General features: G+C 39.1%; 2 protein-coding genes across 14 annotated transcripts in view; both read left to right on the top strand.

Moving 5' to 3' along the window:
• The window catches only part of LOC134309777 (coiled-coil domain-containing protein 178), a 73,746-nt gene extending 63,267 nt beyond the window's left edge, over window positions 1–10,479 (top strand). For 12 of the 13 annotated variants that reach the window (XM_062991070.1, XM_062991071.1, XM_062991079.1 and 9 more), the window contains one exon: window positions 2,164–3,337. In XM_062991070.1, coding sequence (XP_062847140.1) covers window positions 2,164–2,265 — 102 coding nt within the window. In that variant the 3' untranslated portion in view covers window positions 2,266–3,337. Of the gene's footprint in view, window positions 1–2,163; window positions 3,338–10,145 lie in introns of those variants that run through there. The other variant, XM_062991072.1, reaches the window with a different exon arrangement.
• Window positions 10,480–16,223: 5,744 nt separating this feature from the next.
• Window positions 16,224–24,709, top strand: part of klhl14 (kelch-like family member 14) — a 39,327-nt gene continuing 30,841 nt past the window's right edge. The window contains exon 1 of the mRNA XM_062991995.1: window positions 16,224–17,112. Coding sequence (XP_062848065.1) covers window positions 16,235–17,112 — 878 coding nt within the window. The 5' untranslated portion in view covers window positions 16,224–16,234. The remainder of the gene's footprint in view (window positions 17,113–24,709) is intronic.

Genomic DNA, 24,709 nt, shown 5'->3' with positions numbered 1-24,709 from the left:
CATGTTTACATTGCTATTAGTTTACATTTTTTAATTGTTTTCATTGAAGCATAACTGTTTGTTTGTGATGCATGTGAATTTCATATTGCTATGAAATGTCTCATATGAACATGCTAATTGTCAGCTTTAAGATGTACTGTGGATTCAGAAAGTATTCTGACCCTGTGACTTTTGCATGCTTTGTGTTCTGGGTTTGGTTTTAAATTAATATAATTGCCATTTTTACCCATCAATCTACAATTAATTGCCAATAATATTTAGACCCTTTGCTGTAGCAATACATACTGTGGTCAGGTGCATTTTTATTTATCTGTCTAGAACTTAACTGTCTATCTTTATTTATTTGTCTAGAACTTAACTGGAGTCCTTAAGTTGCAATTTGAATTGAATTTGAACATTTGCTTGCAGAGAATTTTACACCTACACATTACACCTACAGGAGCTTTTGTGACATTTATATGGAGTTGGTCCATTATTTGCAGCTATAACAGCTCTAACTCTTCTGGGAATGTTCTGTACAAGATTTGGAAGAATGTCTACAAGATTCTGGAAATGTTTACACATTTATCCAGAAGAGCATTTGTGAGGTCAGACACTGATGTTGGATGAGAGGGGTTGTCGCCATCTCCATTCTAGTTCATTCCACAGGTTGAGGTCAGAACTCTGCAAGCCAGTCAAGTTCTTTCACACACTGCACTGGGGCACACTCATACTGGAACAGAAAACGGCCATCCCAAGCCTGTTCACACAAAGCTGGAGGCATAGAATTGTCAAAAATGTATTGGTATGCTGAATCATTAAGATTTCACTTCACTGAAACTAAGAGGCCTAGGCAAACCCCTGAAAAACAATCCTATATCATTATCCCTTCTCCACCATTTTGTGACAGTGGTAGCCTAGTGGGTAGAGCTTTGGGCTATCAATCGGAAGAAGGCTGACTTTACGGCTAAGTGCTTGATTGATGATTTAGAAGTGTGTCCCAATACATACGGTGTTTGTCCATCTTTTCTTGACACATATTAAGGATAATTTCAGCAAAAAGGACCAGACTTAATTTGTAGTGCCATTGCAAAGGGTTTGAATATTTTTGTGGATAACGGGTTTCCATTTAAAAAAAATGTATTTAATTTTTTAAAATATTTTTATATGTATATTTTTACTTCATCATAATGGGTGATTAGGTCCTCTATATGTGTTTAACATTACTGCAGACTCAACTCGCTTAGCCTCGAATTGTAGGTTAACAAAGAGCATCAGTGCTGCCTTGCCCTAGAACTGCATGTAGCAAATAGCATCTGGAGGTTTGTGTTGGGTAATGCTAGTCATTATGTACTGTAGGAAGGTCATTATATACAGTTAATATGTAATGATTTGTTTAATTGTCGTTTAGATCCACTCAGTATTACTGATGGTGCTTTTCTATATTTACATTAACTTAACTTTACATTTACTTACTTTTGTTCTAGACAACCAACACAGACACAAAACTAGTTCTACTGATTTGTCACTGTGCCTTCCTAAGGCTCAAATGACTGCCTCAAACTAACTCAACTGGAGTGGAAGGATGTGGTGAGAAAAGAAAAAGAAATGGAGAGAGAGCATGAGGCTGTCATTTCATAACACCTCTTCCAGATCGGGCACTCTGTTAGGGGTTATGCAAGTTTACACCAGGGATAAGATAATTGACAATTGCTAACAACAGAGAGCAGGGTGTAGAGTTTTGAATGGCCAGTAATAATTGGAGCGGATGCCCGCTGTACTGCTCTCAGGGGATCATAATCCAAGATCTTGTTTCTGATATAATTGTTAGTCAAAGAATTTCTGCATGGCTAGACCAGTGCAGATTCCCAAGCCGGTTGATACTTTAATAGAAAATCTGATCTCTTTTTTCCACCAAACAGATGTGCACTGAACCCACATGCACAGTTTACTAGAAGTAATGTATGCTGTCTAATTCTTTCTTTCTTTTGTGTCATTCTCTTTTTCCTTCTTTTCCTTTTGGAAAACAGTGCACCCAAGGCTGCCTGTGGGCTGTAAGAACAGGCTGGAAAATCTGTTTTACCACTCCTGCTGCTACCGACTATGGCCTCAGTTGCTCTTTCCTGGGTTTTTACTTTTATTAGTCTGCTTACATTGATTTTCTTTTCTTTTCTATTTTAACAGGAAAAGTTCCTAAGAACAATACAAACCTCTGCTATCTCTCCCTCACTACCAGATGATTCAACTTCTAGCCACAATGATAAAGCAGACAAACATGGACATTGATGGACTGAACTGGAAGACCCCTTCAGTACACATAACAAAGTAGTTGGACATTTACTTGTGTGCCAGACAACTCACTTAAAACCCTCTCCAAGCCTGCTTCACTGTCTCTACCCTTTCTGCTCCTCACAGCCCAATCCATAACAATGAAACAGGTGACTTTCATGCTGCTGTCAGGAATGATCTAATTTTAGCTGGGTGAATGATTGCAATTGGCTTTGCCTCATCAGATAATTAATCTATGTCACCATTAATTGGAAAAGAGAATAATTACATGGCTGTGTTGACAGAAATTCTTCTTCAGATTCCCGGATCTAATTACACCTACAAAACCCTTCTGATCCAAATCCTTTGGTTAGTATACCACCGTAGCCTTAAGAAGTGCATAACTGAGTTGCACCCTTTCTCCCTTAACGTATTCCCTTTTTTTATTTACCCTTTTTTTCTTTGTCTTCTCAGAGAGCTGTCTCTCTCAATCACTTTTCAATATTCAATCTTAATTTTGTTGAAGTTTAGCATTTTCAATGAGCTGGAGATGAATGATTAATGAATAAATTTATATGCTTCATTTTGTCCATGGATCATTAGTCAAGTCCTTTGTGGGAAGGACCTGCAAAAAAGGAGGAAAAATTATTAAGACATTAGCCTCAAGCTATCCCGGAGTAAATAGTATGCACAGAAGGGTGTTGTGTGAGCACTACCCACTGGCATTCCTTAGAATTCCCCATGAAAACACTTGTGTTTCTGTTTTTCCTCATCACATGACTGATGTAACACATTTAGTGACACATTTATTTGGAAATCTTTTTTTTAATTAAAATGTCTGCATGTAAGTACTTTTTCTAAGCAAGTTTACTCAGGAATAAGTGTGTACACATAAAAAGCTCGTTTGTCATTGTTGTTTAAAGCTAGCACCTGTGGCTCTTTTCCCCTTGGATGTTACAGTTTGTCATATAACTATGCTATGTAGCTGTACAAATATAAAGTGGTACCTTGTAACTCAATGTTCCCTAAACTCAAAATCTTTGAAACTCAACAAGAAATTTGTACCCTTAAACTCAACGTTTCCCTTAAACTCAATGTGTTCAGTTTGTTTTTTAAATATTTATTTATTTAATTTCAGATAATAATGAACAGTGCTTTGCTCAGCGCTCGGCTTGAGCGGTGCGGTAACTGTTAAATTCTCTCTGAAAGCATCCACATGTATCTCTGTTTAGCTGGATTTTTCTCACTGTTTCACTTTTAAACTTGTGTTGCAGCTGGGGGTTCTGAAAAATGGTAAGAATCAGCTATTTATTTCAGTGTTTTTATACTATATTTGTGTTATTTTCAGTCTATAAGTTTTAAAAACAACCCAACCCACATATGCCTAAAATATATGCAAGTCCATGGTACCATGCAACGCATTCAGAGATAGTGTAGATAAATGTGTTTGGGAAGTGTACTAATTTAAAATATGGCTACTCATACTGGTAGAGATAGCAGAGACACACTTCATCCTTTAAAACATGACCACAGCATCCAGAGCAAACAAATATAGTTAAGAGCCAGTACAAAATCAAGCTTTGCAAAAGAACAAAATCTAAATAAGATGTTGTCATAAACAGTGAATCATTTGTGAACCATGTGAAAAACACAATACTTTGACCTATATTGTGATTGCCCATGATCCTGGATTTCCCATAAGGATGTAACAGGTTTCCTATACATCTTTATGGAAAAAAAATACCTTAAAACTTAACGCCAGTCCCAGAACCAATTGACGTTGAGTTTTAAGTTACCACTGTAATTATTTTTAGTAACTTAACATACAATCAAAATAGACCTTTTTTTTGCCTTTGATTAGTTGTGATTTTGCATTAAAATTCTCTATGAAATTACCATCTTTCTGTAATTCATTCTATGTATGTTATCTATATATTTGTCTAAATTTACAAGCATGTATTTAATAAAATAATAATAATAATAATTATAATAACAGAATAAGGTTGAGGTGTAAACCAAGTACCAGACAGCTTTACTAGAGAGTTACTGTATATGAAACTTGGTGTGTGTGATGCTTTGCTGCCTCACAGACACCCCCTAATCAGCTTGTGCTTTCATCGTATGAGAGACAGTATATACTCTAAAATCTTATTGTAGAGAGTTGTTCATAAACTAGGCCCTAACCACTCCAGCGCCATCATGCCACACTGCATTTATTGTGGACATAATCCAGTGACATGGACAATCACAATATAGGTCAAAGTATTGTGTTTTTCACTTGTTTATATGATTCACTGTTTATAACATCTCATTTAGATTTTGTTCTTTTGCAAAGCTTGATTTTGAACTGCCTGTAACTATATTTGTTTGTGTAAAAACCTTTTTTTTTTCTTTCTGCTCTGGATGCTGTGGTCATGTTTTGAAGGATGAAGTGTGTCTCTGCTATCTCTACCAGTATGAGTAGCCATATTTTAAATTAGTACACTTCCCAAACACATTTATCTACACTCCATATCCTTCTAATCAATCCCGCAAAATAAATTGAACCAAATCTGTAATGCCACTGTCATTAATTTCAGCAGGAACATACATCAAATCATTGCAGTTAGGTACTGCACTAATGCCTGTGCTGTTCATAGACACACATTTATGCACACAAACATTTAAGGGAAAATTTGTGGCATTTAGTTAAGATTCTGTGTGTAGTGCTATAAAACAGGTCAGCAGCATTCATTTTGTTAAAAGATCTTCAGTTGTGTACCTTAACATTTATTCATTAGCACATTAGCCCCAAATATAAAGACTTCTGTACATGTTCATTAGCAACAAAAAAGTGACAACTAACATAACAATGCTTGATATGTTAATTTGTTTTCCTGGAAAAATGAATTATTAGTTTTCAGTGAAATACTTTCATAATTAAACAAAAAAGTATGCAGATAAGGTATCATCTGTTTACTTACCAAGGTAATTCAAAGTATAAATATAATCTAAAATGATAATCATTTAAAACAACCCATAAAGCATTATTTAAAAATTAAGTTGTGTAGAGAATGCTGATAATTTAGCATGAAAAAAGGAGACTGCAAAAAGGACCAAAAAAACATGAGTGGCAAACAAATTCATCAGCTAAATAATGTATGTTCCTCTCTTCTTCACACTTGCCTGCTCTCCCACACATTTATCTTAACAGAATAATAATTTGTGAAAGTCTCTGACATTTGTGGCTAGCTAGCATGGTAATAAACCCATGGCTTGGAACGTTTTTTACTTAATTAGAGTCAATCAATCCAAACTTTTGCTCACTTACCGGTGTGAAACAGCAATATAATGAGGAGAAATCAGCACGGTGATTGGAAATACAAATTACAGCTGTTTAAAGGAAACCACACACTCTACTACGTGGCCAGCGATGCAGAAGTCTGCTGGGGACATCTTGAAGGGTTTGGTGCCAAATCAACGGCTACAGTAGCTCAGAAAGAAGATGCAACAGAGAAAGCAAGAGATTCAAAAAGCAGTGTTGGTTTGAGGGGTAATTCAATATAATTTCTGTAAAAAAAAAAGTAGGTAAGAAAACATAGGCTTATATCAAGTCATGTCATTTCTGAGCTGTCCTGTCAGATTTGGCGGGATGTTTAAATCTTATGCATTATAACATCCAAACCTACAATAAGGGGTTACATTCCATGCAAAGTCACCCCAACATAGGGTAAAAAAACAAAAACAATACAGTGGAATTTGGTGGCAATCTAACTCCAGTTTGTCCAAGTTTATACTGGTGCTGGTCATAAAATTAGAATATCATGAAAAAGTTGATTTATTTCAGTAATTCCATTCAAAAAGTGAAACGTGTATATTATATTCATTCATTACACACAGACTGATATATTTCAAATGTTTATTTCTTTTAATGTTGATGATTACAACTGACAACTAATGAAAACCCCAAATTCAGTATCTCAGAAAATTTGAATATTGTGACAAGGTACAATATTGAAGACACCTGGTGCCACACTCTAAACAGCTAATTAACTCAAAACACCTGCAAAGGCCTTTAAATGGTCTCTCAGTCTAGTTCTGTAGGCTACACAATCATGGGGAAGACTGCTGACTTGACAGTTGTCCAAAAGACGACCGTTGACACCTTGCACAAGGAGGGCAAAACACAAAAGGTCATTGCTAAAGAGGCTGGCTGTTCACAGAGCTCTGTGTCCAAGCACATTAATAGAGAGGCGAAGGGAAGGAAAAGATGTGGTAGAAAAAAGTGTACAAGCAATAGGGATAACCGCACCCTGGAGAGGATTGTGAAACAAAACCCATTCAAAAATGTGGGGGAGATTCACAAAGAGTGGACTGCAGCTGGAGTCAGTGCTTCAAGAACCACCACGCACAGACGTATGCAAGACATGGGTTTCAGCTGTCGCATTCCTTGTGTCAAGCCACTCTTGAACAAGAGACAGTGTCAGAAGCGTCTCGCCTGGGCTAAAGACAAAAAGGACTGCTGAGTGGTCCAAAGTTATGTTCTCTGATGAAAGTAAATTTTGCATTACCTTTGGAAATCAAGGTCCCAGGGTCTGGAGGAAGAGAGGAGAGGCACAGAATCCACGTTGCTTGAGGTCCAGTGTAAAGTTTCCACAGTCAGTGATAGTTTGGAGTGCCATGTCATCTGCTGGTGTTGGTCCACTGTGTTTTCTGAGGTCCAAGGTCAACGCAGCCATCTACCAGGAAGTTTTAGAGCACTTCATGCTTCCTGCTGCTGACCAACTTTATGAAGATGCAGATTTCATTTTCCAACAGGACTTGGCACCTGCACACAGTGCCAAAGCTACCAGTACCTGGTTTAAGGACCATGGTATCCCTGTTCTTAATTGGCCAGCAAACTCGCCTGACCTTAACCCCATAGAAAATCTATGGGGTATTGTGAAGAGGAAGATGCGATACGCCAGACCCAACAATTCAGAAGAGCTGAAGGCCACTATCAGAGCAACCTGGGCTCTCATAACACCTGAGCAGTGCCACAGACTGATGGACTCCATGCCACGCCGCATTGCTGCAGTAATCCAGGCAAAAGGAGCCCCAACTAAGTATTGAGTGCTGTACATGCTCATACTTTTCATGTTCATACTTTTCAGTTGGCCAACATTTCTAAAAATCCTTTTTTTGTATTGGTCTTAAATAATATTCTGATTTTCTGATATACTGAATTTGGGGTTTTCATTAGTTGTCAGTTATAATCATCAACATTAAAAGAAATAAACATTTGAAATATATCAGTCTGTGTGTAATAAATGAATATAATATACAAGTTTCACTTTTTGAATGGAATTACTGAAATAAATCAACTTTTTCATGATATTCTAATTGTATGACCAGCACCAGTATATATTATATTTAAATAAACTATATGACAAAGTGTGTGGATACCCCTCCTTATAGTTTTACCCACACCTATTGATAATAAATTAGATGCTTCCAACTTTTTAGAAGACAGTTATTTCTTTTTTGCATGACTGGGCAAAAAGCAAGGTTTTGGAACACTTTTAAGATGAACTGGAATATCAACTCTGAGCCATGCTTTCTTATCCAACATCAATGCCTGACCTCACAAATGGCTTAAATTTGCAAAGAAATACTCCAAAGTTTTGTGGCAAGATTTCTAGTAGACTAAAGAGTGTTAAAAAATAGATGGAAGGGACAAAGGCAAACCTTTGTCAAGCACTACAATACTGAGTTACATGCACAAACGCCACTTAAAACTTTACTGTCCAAAAAAGAAGCCTTATGTTAACCATGTCCAGAAGCAGCATCAACTTCTCTGGGCTCGGAGGCATCTAGGATGGACCATCACAAAGTGAAAATGTGTATTGTGGTCAGATGAATCAGCATTCCAGGCCTTTTTTGGAAAAAATGGACGCTGTGTGCTCCAGACCAAAGACAAAAAGGACCATCCAGACTGTTATCAGCAACAAGTCCAAAAGCCAGGGTCTGTCATGGTATGGGGCTGTGTCAGTGCCCTCGGCAAAGGTAATTTACACTTCTGTGATGGCAGCATTAATGCAGAAAAGTACATTGAGATCTTACAGCAACATATGCTGCCTTCAAGACGTCATCTTTTCCAGGGACGTTCATGCATTTTTCAACAAGACAATGCAAAACCACATGCTGAACACATTACAAAGGCATGGCTGCAGAAGAAGAGGGTACGTGTACTGGACTGGCCTGCCTGCAGTCCTGACCTGTCCCCAATACAGAATGTGTGGAGAATTTTGAAACAAAAAATTTGAAGTTTCTAAACTGCACTAGCCTAGCTTGGCAGTCATCACTGGACCTTGTGTTGCTGTAATTATTGTCAGACTACCCAAAGAGCACAGGTAATGTAAAATATCTGCTTGGTCCACATTTGTTTCACTGCTGACTGGAAGGAGTAACTGGGTGGTGCTGACCATATTTCATACAGAACATTTTTAAAGCACTGTCTGCTTTTTGCTTCAAAAGTGTTAGAGTCACAAATTTAAGATGTTTAGCCAAACAAAGCACTTTTATGTAATTACTGTTAGATATTTGAGTGTGTATAAAGAATCATATCAACTGCTAGATTTGCTGTAACAATGATCATATCATAAAATACATAAAACAGTTAAAAACTATTAATCATTTTCCTATTTAAATACATTATGGATTGTTATATTGAAAAAAAAAACCCATGTGGAAATCTTTGATTTCTCTTTGTGTTCCTTTGAGAAGTATTTTGGGTGCTGGTTTAACTAATAAAATCTCCCTAGTTTTCCCCTGAAATAAGCATCAGCTCTGCTCCAGTGACTTTACCTTCCCCAGGTGATCGCGCCACTGAGCCCACAGCCGCTCCATCAAACACGACTCTGCTGCTGCTGCCAACCCTGAGGGTGGCTATGTGTTAGTGGCACACACAGACTAAAAAGCTTGCTTGCACATATTTAATCAGGTACACACTGACAGACCCAGACACCCAGAGAAATGCTATTGTCCCTTGAGTGTCTTATCATGGCTCTGCCCTAAGTGCCCAGTTACTCTCCTAAGAATGCTTATTTCTTTCTCATATCCACTTCTTCTTTTTTCTTTGTCTCTGCTGTATTTTTTGTCATGAATGATAATCTGCATGTTTCCAAACGCATGGGCCCACCTGGTCGAGAACTCACCCATTAGAACCCCATATGTGAAAGAAAAGCAACTCATCTACGTTTGCACACCAAATCAACACCCCTGTGGACTTTACATTCTCAGACTGCTCCTTGCAGTTGGGCTTACACCCACAAACAAATGTTTATAATTGTATGTTTACTAATGAGTATGAAGATGCTTGTCCCAGAAGGAATGTCAAGAATTCAGAAATATGTACAGTGAGTGGACAAAGATGATGGAAATCCAACACAATATAATAATAGCGAGAACCTTTCCCTCAACAGCTAATTGTAATGTTTTTATGAACATTCTGAATGGTATATAGTGGAGTGTTGGAACCTTTTATTAAGTAGAAAATCTTCCATTTCTTAAATGGATGAGGGGACAGAGAAGGCCATAAAATGTGCTGGATTTTATTCTGGTGTTCTTTAAACCCATTTAAAAAAAATTTTATCAATATAATTATATGGTAGCATTATAATCCTGTAACATAGACCATCATTAGAAAAGAGGGTTTACACCAAATTATGCATTATAATCCTGCTGTAAATTGTTATATTCAAGGAAATTACTGGGTCTAATGATTTTTATAGGAACCACTATATTTATATACCAAATTCCACTATATTAGTGTAGTTAACAGTAGGCAGCAGACATGATTTGGCTTCATTCAAACAATTATTTAAAGATGATTTTGTATTACCACTTCACCTAACTTGCATGTCTATGGATTGTGGCAGGAAACCGGAGCTCCAAGAGGAAACTCATGCAGACACGGGAGAACATGCAAACTCCACACTGAAAGGATACGGTTTGCTCCACCTAGGAATTGAACCCAGGACCATCTTGCTGTAAGGCGATAGTGATAGATACCAAGCCACTGTGCCACCTGAAGAACCCTAAATACAGGAGCAGCCGAATGGCTATGCTTGGTGACTGTGTGACAAATAAATTACATATAATCTTTATGGCCAAGTATGCGGACACACCTAAGTATTGAGTTCAGGTCTTTTAACCACACCCATAACTAACAAATGTATGCAATTAATTACAGAAAATAAATAATGAATGTTTTGCATTTTGTGGAAACAGTTTGGGGAGCCACTTTCCTGTGAGGCCCCCGACCTTAACTCTAGTTGAATACCCTTGGGATATATTGGGATGTCATTTGCTTCTCATCTTTTCACACCTCAAAATCTTGTGGAAAGCCTTCTTTAGAATTAAAGCAAACTTTATTTTAATGTCCATGATTTTGGAATGGTCATGGTCAGGTTTTCATATACTTCTGGCTATATAGTGTATTTGCTGTTTGTTACATTTGCTATACAGTAAAAATGTAATGCAGTCATAGTACTCATGTGTCTTTTTAGGCACACACTGAAGTTTATTGGTTATATTGGAAGTAGGCTACACTTAAGGTCTACTTAGAACACTTACAAAAGGTCCCTTTTACCACAGTTGAATTTATAATACGCAATTGCAATTTTGTACAATTAATTGTACAATGTTTTCTTATACATTATTAACAAAAATCAATCCAAAAACAATCCTAATTTTGTCTCCTAAAACTAAATCAGATGATCATTAAATTATTATAAGGTTATTTAGTATAAATACATGGATCAGTCAACATTTAAACCACATCCTTGTTTCTACACTCACTGTCCATTTTATCAGCTCCACTTACCATGTAGAAGCACTTTGTAGTTCTACAATTACTGACAATTAGTCCATCTGTTCCTCTACATATCTTTATAGCCTGCTTTCACCCTGTTCTTCAATGGTCAGGGCCACCAGAGGACCACCACAGATCAGGTATTATTTAGGTGGTGGAGGATTCTCAGCACTGCAGTGACAATGACATGGTGGTGGTGTGTTAGTGTGTGTTGTGCTGGTATGAGTGGATCAGACTCAGCAGCGCTGCTGGAGTTTTTAAATACTGTGCCCACTCACTGTCCACTCTATTAGACACTCCTACCTAGTTGGTCCACCTTGTAGATGTAAAGTCAGAGACGATCGCTCATCTATTGCTGCTGTTTAAGTTGATCATCTTCTAGACCTTTATCAGTAGTCACAGGACACTACGTATGGGGCGCTGTTGGCTGGATATTTTTGGTTGGTGTACTATTCTCAGTCCAGCAGTGACAGTGAGGTGTTTAAAAACTCCAGCAGCACTGCTGTGACTTATCCACTCATACCAGCACAACAAACACTAACACACCACCACCATGTCAGTGTCACAGCTGTGCTGAGAATGACCCACCACCCAAATAATACCTGCTCTGTGGTGGTCCTGTGGGGGTTCTGGCCATTGAAGAACAGCATGAAAGGTGGCTAACAATGCATGCAGAGAAACAGATGGACTACAGTCAGTAATTGTAGAACTACAAAGTGCTTCTATATGGTAAGTGGAGCTGATAAAATAGACAGTGAGTGTAGAAACAAGGAGGTGGTTTTAATGTTATGGCTGATCGGTGTATTATGCTTTATTATTATGTTAGCTTAGCGATAATTACCAGACATCCTTCTTGGTATATGCCAACCTTTCTATTTCTGTTTATTGTATAAAGTTGGTGATGGATATAGACTGATAATTTCAACACTGCAGCTAGAGCGCACTGTAAACAGTGAGTGAATAATAACAGGGACCCTAAGTTAACAAGAACAGTTGATTAAATTTATATCTGTTTTTATTAGACAAGAACATTTTTACTTAAACAAAGAATGGAAAACTAAAGATAAAAAACAGAATTTTTTACAAATATAGGTTACCCCCCCCCCCCCCCCCCCCCCCCCCCAGAAAAGTCATTCCCTAAAGGGTGTTTTTGCACCACACTTAACAAAAATATTTTTACTGACAAGATGATATCTCGAAACAGTATGAAGTTAATATGATCTGTTTCCTGATCTGTAAAGCACCTGGCTATCTTGCTTTCCAGTGATAAGAAAAAGTGCTGTGGATTTCCAGTTTGTGAGCACATTTGGGCTGAATCTTTCACACGTCACAAATTGCAGATGGGAAGCGGTGATCTTGAACAGCCGATCACCCCAGCGTGACCATCTGACACCTTCCATTTAGGAAAATAATACTTTCTATCTTAGCATACTCTCCCCACTAGAGCCAGCCAAAAGAATTATGCCTGTAGGAGATTTAGCAATTAACTTTTACTCTTCATGTTCTATTTTCTCTTTGCTTATTCAGGACCTGTTGTCTCATGTTATTTGTATTTATTTTTTTAATTTATGCAAAATTTATCAGAATAAATGCATACAATAAATATAAAAGCAAAATACATGCAGTACCAGTAATACATACAAACACCAATAATTAATATATTTTATTTAAATGATAAATAAAAGATGGTTTTAACATTTGGGCAAAGTGAGTTGTAAATGTTCTCAAATGAGTCTCAAAGGGTTTAATTAAGTCCACAGACCCTGCTTTGACATGATGAGTCTCACTTTATCCTCATTCTGTAAGATGGCACACTGAAAGCCCAACCATAAAAAGTCCACAGGCCTCTTGAGAACTAAGGTGCTGGATGGAGCTTAAACACTCTGAGATGACTATCTCAAATAGTAAAGAGAGCATTGACTAATAACACCTGCTGGCTTATTATTAATAAAAGGTCAAATACAACAACCCCAAATCAAAAAAAGTTCAGACAGTGTGGAAAAGCAGGTGATGTGAAAAGGTGATTGTGATTATGATTTGGTACAAAGGCAGTATCTACGTAAGGCTTTGAGCAGCAAAGATTGGCAGAGTACCTCCAATTTGTCAACAAATGAGAATTATTTCATTTTAAAATGTTGAACAATAATATTAATCAAAGAAAGATCAGAAGAGATTTACATATTTCTCCCTCTACAGTGCATAATATCATCAAACGATTCAGCATAAAGGGCACGGCCGCAAGCCACTTTTTAATGTTCAACACAATGCATTTATTCTTAAAAATAACTGCCCTTTACGCACTGAAGTTCCTCCAGATTTCTTGAATTGTTTAATTATCCTTAGCACTGCAGAGAAAGAAATATGCAAATATTCAAATATATCTTTTTTTTAAAACATTGTTTTTAAGCATTTTAATAATTTTATCACTAATTTGTTGGCATCTTTGCTGCTCAAAGACTCTTTTGTGGATACTGCTTTTGTACCTAATCATGATTGCAGTCACCTTTTCATGGTACCTGTTTAAAATCCCATCATTATTTAGTTTTTTTTTCTAGCCCAAAATGGCCCCGTCCCAAGTTTTTTGGAATGTGTTGCAGGCTAAAATGCAGGAATGGATGTATACTATTCCTGATGGTCTTGTTGACCAGATAAAACATGAAATATTTTTGGTTAATTTTGTCTGCAATAAAATAAGTCACTGTTCCATACTGTTCCAACTTTTTCTGATTTGGGGTTGTATAACAACAACCACTATTTTGAGCATGCTTCTCATGAGACTTTGAAGTATGTCTGAAGGAATTTGTGCCCAAAAATGTTAGTCAAGAAACCTTAATGTTCCAGTTCATTCCACTGCTGTTCAGTTGGGCTGAGGTCAGGGATCTGTGCAGACCACTGGAGTTTCTTAAAACCAAGCTTTTCTTCATATCTTTATATAACTTGCTTTGTGCACAGTGTCACAGTTGCTGCAAAGTCGGAAGCATATAATGTCCTCTATACAATTTATTTATTACACCTGTTAACAGTTGTTGTTGCTGAAACAAATTAAGTTAGTACAAAGAAATGATATCCCCACACTTTTTATATATTCATATTTATTTTAAAGTAACTTTGTAAAAATAGTAAGAAAATAATTAAAACACCTAAATGAAACTCTAGTAAACGCATATAATACACAAAATTTAACTGTCTGCATGTCTTCTGCGCCATACTGTGTGGGATGTGTAAATATATTGATAAAAATTTGTTCATATGCAAACAAATGCTTTATTTATTGTTATAAACTTAATGTCAGAGGCTGCATCAAAACATGTACACTTCAGACCATGCTGTTTTTAGGGACATTTTATTTAATTTAGGAAAAACTACTATTTCACTGTTTGTGAAACAGTGAATAATGAGTGCGACCTGTGTTTAATATCTTTAAATGAGGCATGCTTCAGAATAGCCGCTTTTCATTTATATTTAAATATAGAACGTTGATATATATTTCGTTACATTTTTTCTGTGGATTGTAGTTTAGTTTTGTGCTCGTGTGGGACTAAAGTTTGCTCTTAGTATTTCCTTTTGAAGAACTTGCAAAAAAGAGGCACGAGGGAAGGTGGGGGGGATTTTGGAGATGGAGATTAAGGCAGGGGCTTTTTGTCATTTGTGCGAGACAAGCCATTCATCCATCCCGTTCTCAGCCAACAAAAAAGGCTGCTCCCAGAAATTAGCAGTTTCAGCTCAGCAGCAAAGCCGTCGGGCTGTGAAGGCACAGAGAAATTGACTAATTAGCAATGCGCACTAAAACTTGACTGTTCTCTCCATAACGGCAAGGCGAAGACTGGTCTCTCTCTCTCTCTCTCTCTCTTTCTTTCTTTTCTTTTTTTCCATAGATGTTTGAAAACGCAGTCATTTACGCTCGACAGTTTTTACAATAGCCTTGAGCCATAATTTTGCCCGTCTTTCTAGCATCCATAGCCCTGCATGGTCTCTCTCCGCCGGCCATGCGCGACCGTTTCTCTCCCCAACCGTGGATTTCCTATTACTCTCGTTACGACTCACTGAGCCCCAGGCCCAAGGATAATGATGTGTTGTTTCTTGGTAGCATAATTTGTCACACGTATATTTCTTCTTCTTCTCTTGCAGAAAGCACGGCTCCCTCTCAGCACTCAGCACACTCCTTGTATAGCAAATTTATCAACGAATAAATCATCAACGACAACAAAGAACGCGAAATAAAGACTGCACGAGTTGGAATCAGTGATTATTTTAAGACATCGGCTATACACATTTTTCCAAAAGGGAAAAGAGAAGAACAAAGAGAAAGTGTGGTGAGGACATTAAAGACCTGAAGCTACTTTCTTTTTCCCTCTTAAAGTCAGGTAAGTTTGGCTTGTGTTCTGAAGCTGACAGCGGTTAGCCGCGATGGGCGCTTGAGATAAATGTCGGACAACTGTAGAGGTGAAAGGGTAAATAAGCTAAAAGTTTACCAGTAAAACGTCAGTTTGAGTATTTAGTCTCCCCTTGCACGAATGTATTAGATGTCCGTTTTTACAGCGGCGGTGTGTCACTTATTTCATTCAAAGTCGGCTTTGCAAACGGAGACGTGCAGCCGCGCATTTATGTCGACGGAGAAAACTATTTTGTATTAGTCTGCGTACATAACTGAAATATGTAAATACATTTATACGTGGGTTTTTGTAAATGGCGAGATTACAGCACGAGGTGGCCGTATAGACAGTTTAAAACGTTTACGAGCTAGCTAACGTGGTGAGCTTGCTTGCCATAGTTTTAACTTCGGTTGCGTTATGAAGGCGACCGCTGCAGTGTTATAATGTGCTTCGTTTTTGTCTGCGCCTCCGTCTGCAGCGTCTATATGACACGATCAAGTCAAGAGTAATTAAATGAGGTAAACAGCGAGGTAAGGACAGAATCGGACTCCATTTTTATTTGATTTTTCATTCCTTAAATGCAAGTGAATATGACGACAAAAACAGGATATATATAGGCGTCTTTTAATTAAATATTGCACCATAGTCTATCGTACCTACTGAGGTCAGTGGAACTCCAGCAACAGCTTTGTATTGTTTCTGTCGCTCAAAAGATGCCACTGAGGTAGATAAATGGCTTCGACATTGTTTGCTTGTAGGAGGTGCAGACGGCTTTCAAGCCATGTCAAGATCCGGTGACCGAACATCCACGTTTGACCCAACACACAGCGACACACTGCTGCACGGGCTGAATCTGCTTTGGAGGAAGCAGTTGTTCTGCGACGTGACTCTTACTGCTCAGGGACAGCAGTTCCACTGCCATAAAGCTGTGCTTGCTTCTTGTTCACAATACTTTAGGTCTCTTTTCTCTGCCACGCACGGATCAAACAATGAGACGCTTGCTGTCAAGGATCAAAGCAGTGGTGGCACCCCGTCGTCCTCGCCAGATGAAAAGCTTCTTACTAGCCCGCGCTCCATTAGTAATCTTGTGCTGCAGGGCTGTTCATCCATCGGGCTCCGGCTGGTGCTCGAGTACCTGTACACAGCTAATGTGACGCTCTCGCTGGACACAGTAGAGGAGGTTCTATCTGTTAGCAAGACCCTTAACATTCCGCAAGTCACGAAGCTGAGCGTGCAGTTCCTCAATGACCAGATCTCTGTGCAGAACTATAAGCAGATCTGCAAGATTGCCGCACTGCACGGCCTGGACGAGACCAAAAAGCTGGCCAACAAGTATCTTGTGGAGGACGTGCTGCTGCTCAACTTTGAGGAGATGTGTGCCATGTTGGACGCGTTGCCTCCACCCGTCGAATCCGAGCTGGCCCTGTTTCAGATGTCTGTGCTCTGGTTGGAACATGACCGCGAGACCAGGATGCACTACGCTCCAGACCTGATGAAACGACTCCGATTTGCCCTTATCCCAGCTCCAGAGCTCGTCGAGCGGGTACAGTCAGTAGATTTTATGAGGAGTGACCCCGTGTGCCAAAAGCTCCTGCTTGATGCCATGAACTACCACCTGATGCCCCTCAGACAGCACTGCAGACAGACCATGGCAAGCAGGTAAAAACAAACTTTTATCATATACATCATTTTCACATTTTTTATATGTATGTCTGTATCAGTGATAAAGTGATAAAGGATCTTATGGACCCTAGCGCAAAAAAACTAATAGAATATGACAATTATTGTAAGTGGTTCTGTTCCTGAGGTGATTTTAGTGGAGCTGGTTGACATAAGCCCCTCATGCTATAGGCCAAAATAGGCCCAAGTGTAATTGCAAATAACAGCACATAAAATATATTTTTTTGCAATTTTGTATTTTGTAGAAACAATTTTATACTAGAGACAAAAGAATGCATGTGCTAAGACAAATTTCAAAAGAAATGGGAAACTAGTGAAAGGATGCAAAGTGCTGATGTTTTAAAATTTAATTATTCAGTTATTCAGTAAATTTCAATTGTATGATGTGTATGCAAAACAGTGTAATCAATTCAATTCAATTATATCTTAGCACATTTTTAGTGGACCTATCAACATGATTGGCTATATCTGAGAGGGGTGGGGAGGGGGTGCAATGGGTTTGGCATCCTGTCCTGGGTATTCCTGCCTGGAACCATGACCCTAAACAGGATAATGCAGTGAATTAAATGAAATGTACATTTGCCATTTTAATATGCTAAAAGTATTTGTTTGGGATCTAAACTTCTAGACATAGGCCTTGGTTCAGTGGTCTACAGCCTGACATGTTTTACAAGCTTCACATATTATTTTTGTAATTCAATAAAAAGATTTAAATAGCAACACTGTTTTTAAAGCCTCAAATATTTTTCTGTTTGATTACAAACAGGTTCACATTATAGGTAACCACCCAGAGCACAGAATGTACTTATTAATATAATCCTTAACTGAAAGCCTTATTTAATCATTCTTGACTTTAGCCTGTTTTAAAGATGGCATTTTTAAAGTTATGTAGTTTATAGCTTAAACATCTTTATTTTAATAATAAGTTTATGCCAATATATAATTTCTGTATTAATTCATTGTCTGTTTTAGCACCTCTTTATCTGGTTTAGGGTTGTGGTGGGTCTGATTTATTGGGTGAAAGGCAGGAAACACCCCGGACAGGTCGCCTTTCCATCACAGGGCAAACACACACACACACACATTTACATGTGGGCAATTTTTAGTTGCTCCCGTTAGCCTGACTGTATGTCTATGGACTGTGGGAGGAAACCGGAGCTTCCAGAGGAAACCCACACAGACAGAGAAGACAGGGGCATGCAATCTCCTTACAGAAAGAACCTGGCCTGTTCCACCTGCGAATTGAACCCAGGACCTTTTTGCTGTGAGCCGACAGTGCTACCCACTGAGCCGTTTAGCAGACACTTTATTTAACTGACAAAAGTACAAAGAAATGTCTTTTAATATTTTGGATGACCAACTTTCAGCACACTTTAGACTACTTTGGAAAACAATTTTCACTTAACACAGTCTAATGCTGCATCAATGCAGCCTTAAACTCTATTATGCAAAAAGAAAACCCTATATTAATTTTATGCAGAAATGCTGTTGCAGAAAGCCCAAGCTAATTTCAGATTGACTAAAAGACACTGGAAGTGAACAGTGTGCTTTGGTCAAATGGGCCCATGTTTCCGCTAGTTTTTAGAGAAAATGGACAACAGGTTCTCTTTGCGAGTGTGACATAGGTGACTTGCATATGTGTAAAGGTACCATTGACACAGAGACATACACTGATTAGCCATAACATTCAAACCACATCCTTGTTTCTACACTCACTGTCCATTTTATCAGCTGCACTTACCATATAGAAGCACTTTGTAGTTCTACAATTACTGACTGGAGTCCATTTATTTCTCTACATATTTTTTTAGCCTGCTTTCACTCTGTTCTTCATTGGTCAGGACCCCCACAGAGCAGGTATTATTTAGGTGGTGGATGATTCTCAGCACTGCAGTGACAATGACATGGTGGTGGTGTGTTAGTGTGTGTTGTGCTGGTATGAGTGGATCAGACACAGCAGCGCTGCTGGAGTTTTAAAATACCATGTCCACTCACTGTCCACTCTATTAGACACTCCTACCTAGTTGGTCCACCTTGTAGATGTAAAGTCAGAGACGATCGCTCATCTATTACTGCTGTTTGAGTTGGTCATCTTCTAGACCTTCATCAGTGGTCACAGGACGCTGCCCATGGGGCGCTGTTGGCTGGATAATTTTGGTTGGTGGACTATTCTCAGTCCAGCAGTGACAGTGAGGTGTTTAAAAACTCCATCACAACTGCTGTGTCTTATCCACTCATACCAGCACAACACTAACACACCACCACCATGTTAGTGTCACTGGAGTGCTGAGAATTACCCACCACCAAAATAATACCTACTCTGTAGTGGTCCTGGGAGAGTCCTGACCATTGAAGAACAGCATGAAAGGGGGCTAACAAAGCATGCAGAGAAACAGATGGACTACATGGCTGATCGGTGTATATTGGGATTTTAGAGAGACATTTGCTGCCATCAAGGCATTGTCTTTTCTCAGAAAGTCCATGGTTATTTTTTTTTTATTTAATTTTTTTTTAATTATCTATTTTTTCCCACTTGTTTTCCCCCCAATTTTTTATCCCTATTCTAGTCATGTCCAATTACCCTGATTGTGTCCTCTATACGGATTCGACCCTTTTGCCGCTGACTGAGGACGCCACTCAACTGACTTGCGCCCCCTCCGGCACGCAGTCAGTACAGCCTGCATTTTTCACCTGCACGAGCCGAGTTCATACACCGAGAGACACTGTGCACGGAGGGTCACACCCCCCTCAATATTATTCCTCAGCCCTGTGCAGGGGCCGCAGTCGCACCAGTTATGAGGACCTATGCTCCGACTCTACCCCTAACCCTAAACACCAGCCAAACGTTGTTCATACTGCCGCCCAACCCAGTCGGAAAGGCAGAGCTGAGTTTTGATACGATGTATCTAGAAACCCAACTCTGGTGCGCTAGCGTACTTTACTGCTGCACCACCTGAGCAGCCAAGTCCATGGTTATTTAAGCAAGACAATACCAGGCCTAATTTTGCATGTGCTACAACAGTGTGGCTTTGGACACACAGAGTGCATGTGCTTGACTGGCCTGCCTGCAGTCTTACATTGAAAGTGTAGGCTGCATCACTAAGAGAAGAATCAGACAGTGACAGACACATGCTGTCGATCCGATTAGGTCTTGTATTAGGCAGGAATGGGCAAAAATTTCACTTGCAATAATGAGCATCCACATTTCCAAAACATTTAAACTGTAATTAATAGGACAGGTGATGAAACACAGTGGTAAACATACCCAGCCCCGGCTCTGGACTGCTTTGTTTGGGGGGGGGGGGGGGGGGGGGGGGGCAAATCAAAACTAGGTGCCTCGCAGTGGGTGGCAAAGGGAGATAGAGGCACTAGGGCCGGGCGCAGGTTCACCAAGGGGAGGGGGGCGTGTCGGAAGACGCTTTGGGGGGGGGGGGGGGGGGGGGGGGGGCACAGACACCTATGTCCCATTTGAGTGGGTTGCAGGCAAATTCAAAGTTTGTTTATATTTCCAAAATACAGTGTAGTTGGCCAGTGAAAACATTAAAAATATTTTAATTGTAGTTTTCAAGAGAGTTAACAAACGACAGATTCTTGTACTTTTCTGGAAATAGAGATTGTACTAATATTGTTTTGTAATAAGTGTACCTTTGCAGTCCGTTTCCAAACAAAAATGTAATAAAGAATTGTACTTCATTTATCATTCCTTATCACTTCAAGCGGAAAGAAACGTGCAGCGTGTGCACGTGTGGTGACTGGTGCGCAGAACGCAGTTTTTACATTCAAGTCGTATTTTTTTATTCGAGTTTAACATGTTCTATTACTTCAACCGGATATATACATGTAGCATGCGCGGTAGGTGACGGAGGCACAGAATACATACTTATTATATACATGTCGCGGTAAAAAATTATAAAGAAAACGATGAAGGAGTGTTGAAGAGATATAATAAAAAAAAATATAATAACATGATGATGCACCCCTGGCTACCCAGCTTGATTATGTCTAAATCACGTCGTACTCGACTGCAGTCAAGCTATCCGCACTTATTCGCATTGAAAATTTCGCGGGCTCAAAATTTAGGAGTATTACGGTACTGCACTGCGAACGCCGTTTACGTTCATGCATGCATAGAGACCTGAGCATGTATGTAGAACTAAGCTTACTGTATATGTTAATTAAAACTCAGTATATTACTGTATCAACATATACTCTAATTATGAAGACATGCTCTTTCTGTGTCTGTGTAAAATCTCAGAATATGTTCATCGTTCCAACGTGATTCTCTTCTAGGGTATCAGACAAGTGACCACAGATCTATGATGAAAATTTAACTCACCTCAATATATACTCTAATTATGAAGACATGCACTTGGGGCTGTGTCTGTGTAAAATCTCAGAATATGTCCATTGTTCCAACGTGATTCTCTTCTAGGGTATCAGACAAGTGACCACAGATCTATGATGAAAATTTAACACACCTCAATAATATTACTCTTAATATGAAGACATGCACTTGGGGCTGTATATGTAAAAATTAGGGCTGTCGAAGTTAACGCGATAATAACGCATTAACGCAATCTCAATTTAACGCGATTATAAAAATTAGTGCCGTTAACGCAAATTCTAGTTCATGTTGAGACTTGACTGGTAGAACAAACGTTTTAATGTCGGACTTGCCACCGTTTTTCATTTGCGGTTTGTTAACATAATGTTACCGAGCGTCGTAGTGTCGTAGTAATGCACTTGCATAATAAAGAAGCTGCCAGTCCTCCATTCACGTAACGCTAGGACGGACACTTAAAAATCCTCCTTTTGGAGTGAACTGGTTTCATTTTTGATCAATATTATTTACCATTGGCTCAGGTACATGTCGAAACAAATGCTTTGTATTTCATTGGTTTAACAGCCTCATTTCACTGCTTACAGCGCTACCACTGGCCAATCGGAGAAGGCCCGCCCTCTAAATGCTAGTCTGTGATTGGGTGGTTGAATTTCGCCCGCCCTCTCTGTTTTGTAAACACCGCTGCCTGAGTCAATCACTCAGCTCTCATGATCAGGAACGCGGTGAAAATGCCAAAAAGTAAACTTTTGAGGCAGCGATGAACGGACCTAAATATGAAAAGACACAACATTTAGTGAGTAAAACAGTCATTTGTTATATAATTCTTGCTTAAATTGGTCAAAAACTCTGTTATATGGGTTCTGGATTCATTTTGTGTGTTGCAGTAGCATGTCCCCCTGTTCCTAATATGATGTCCGGCTTTTTGGGGTGTAATGTCCTCCTTTTTGTTACTATGAATCTGGCCACCCTAGTCTAAACACGCTCAGTTCGTGTAGAAACGTCCATTAAACCACTGGATAGTATTACTGCCTAGTATGTGAGTGAATAAAACAGTTTTCTCTTGTCCCAGCAGTTTTTAACATCAGTACATTTAGTATAAAATGTGTTCACCATTTTAACTGTAACATTTCACTTAAAAATCCTTGTTTTCTATAACATTTACACAGATTTTTTTAAATGCGATTAATCGCGATTAACTATATGAAATTCTGAGATTAATCGCGATTAAAATTTTTAATCGTTTGACAGCCCTAGTAAAAATCTCATAATATGTCCAGCATTCCAATTTGATTCTATACTACAATGTCTGACAAGTGTCCATACCATCTTTAAAGTAGATCTGTGGTGAAAATGTTGAGTTTTTGAAAGTGTAACCACCTTTATACATATTGTTCAATGCATGCACACACATGGGCATTGCAGTTCTTATAGCTCATGATACAATGCTCATTCCAGCTTATTCTTACCATCATTTTCACCATCTGCTTCAAGCTTGGTGTGGCGACTTGTCCGATAATCTAAAATAGAATTAAGTTGGAAATGAAAAAACATACTAAATGGTTTGTTACAAATACAAGCTCCATGTGTATATGTATATGCTTATAATTACAATATATATATTGAGGTGTGTTAAATCCCCTCAAATCAAAAATTCAAACTTTCAAACTGTGTGGATGCTTGTCTGGTATTCTACTGCTGAATCAAATTGGAATGAGTGATATGACGTTTTGTGAATGTATAGGCTCTTAGGCTGTGGTGTACATACATAGGATTTTTGATGGGACTCCACCACATATTATATTATGTTTTATATTATATTATATTATATTATACTATATTATATTATAATATATATATATATATATATATATATATATATATATATATATACAGTGTATCACAAAAGTAAGTACACCCCTCACATTTCTGCAAATATTTCATTATATCTTTTCATGGGACAACACTATAGACATGAAACTTGGATATAACTTAGAGTAGTCAGTGTACAGCTTGTATAGCAGTGTAGATTTACTGTCTTCTGAAAATAACTCAACACACAGCCATTAATGTCTAAATAGCTGGCAACATAAGTGAGTACACCCCACAGTGAACATGTCCGAATTGTGCCCAAATGTGTCGTTGTCCCTCCCTGGTGTCATGTGTCAAGGTCCCAGGTGTAAATGGGGAGCAGGGCTGTTAAATTTGGTGTTTTGGGTACAATTCTCTCATACTGGCCACTGGATATTCAACATGGCACCTCATGGCAAAGAACTCTCTGAGGATGTGAGAAATAGAATTGTTGCTCTCCACAAAGATGGCCTGGGTTATAAGAAGATTGCTAACACCCTGAAACTGAGCTACAGCATGGTGGCCAAGGTCATACAGCGGTTTTCCAGGACAGGTTCCACTCGAAACAGGCTTCGCCAGGGTCGACCAAAGAAGTGGAGTCCACGTGTTCGGCGTCATATCCAGAGGTTGGCTTTAAAAAATAGACACATGAGTGCTGCCAGCATTGCTGCAGAGGTTGAAGACGTGGGAGGTCAGCCTGTCAGTGCTCAGACCATACGCCGCACACTGCATCAACTTGGTCTGCATGGTCGTCATCCCAGAAGGAAGCTGACGCACAAGAAAGCCAGCAAACAGTTTGCTGAAGACTAGCAGTCCAAGAACATGGATTACTGGAATGCCCTGTGGTCTGACGAGACCAAGATAAACTCGTTTGGCTCAGATGGTGTCCAGCATGTGTGGCGGCGCCCTGGTGAGAAGTACCAAGACAACTGTATCTTGCCTACAGTCAAGCATGGTGGTGGTAGCATCATGGTCTTGGGCTGCATGAGTGTTGCTGGCACTGGGGAGCTGCGGTTCATTGAGGGAAGCATGAATTCCAACATGTACTGTGACATTCTGAAACAGAGCATGATCCCCTCCCTTCGAAAACTGGGCCTCATGGCAGTTTTCCAACAGGATAACGACCCCAAACACAACCTCCAAGATGACAACTGCCTTGCTGAGGAAGCTAAAGGTAAAGGTGATGGACTAAACCCAATTGAGCACCTGTGGCGCATCCTCAAGTGGAAGGTGGAGGAGTTCAAGGTGTCTAACATCCACCAGCTCCGTGATGTCATCATGGAGGAGTGGAAGAGGATTCCAGTAGCAACCAGTGCAGCTCTGGTGAATTCCATGCCCAGGAGGGTTAAGGCAGTGCTGGATAATAATGGTGGTCACACAAAATAT

This window comes from Trichomycterus rosablanca, chromosome 3 (assembly GCF_030014385.1).
Source record: "Trichomycterus rosablanca isolate fTriRos1 chromosome 3, fTriRos1.hap1, whole genome shotgun sequence".
In the NCBI taxonomy this organism is placed as follows: domain Eukaryota; kingdom Metazoa; phylum Chordata; class Actinopteri; order Siluriformes; family Trichomycteridae; genus Trichomycterus; species Trichomycterus rosablanca.
Note: the sequence above shows the minus strand (reverse complement) of the source record. Positions and strands in the feature narration are given on the sequence as shown.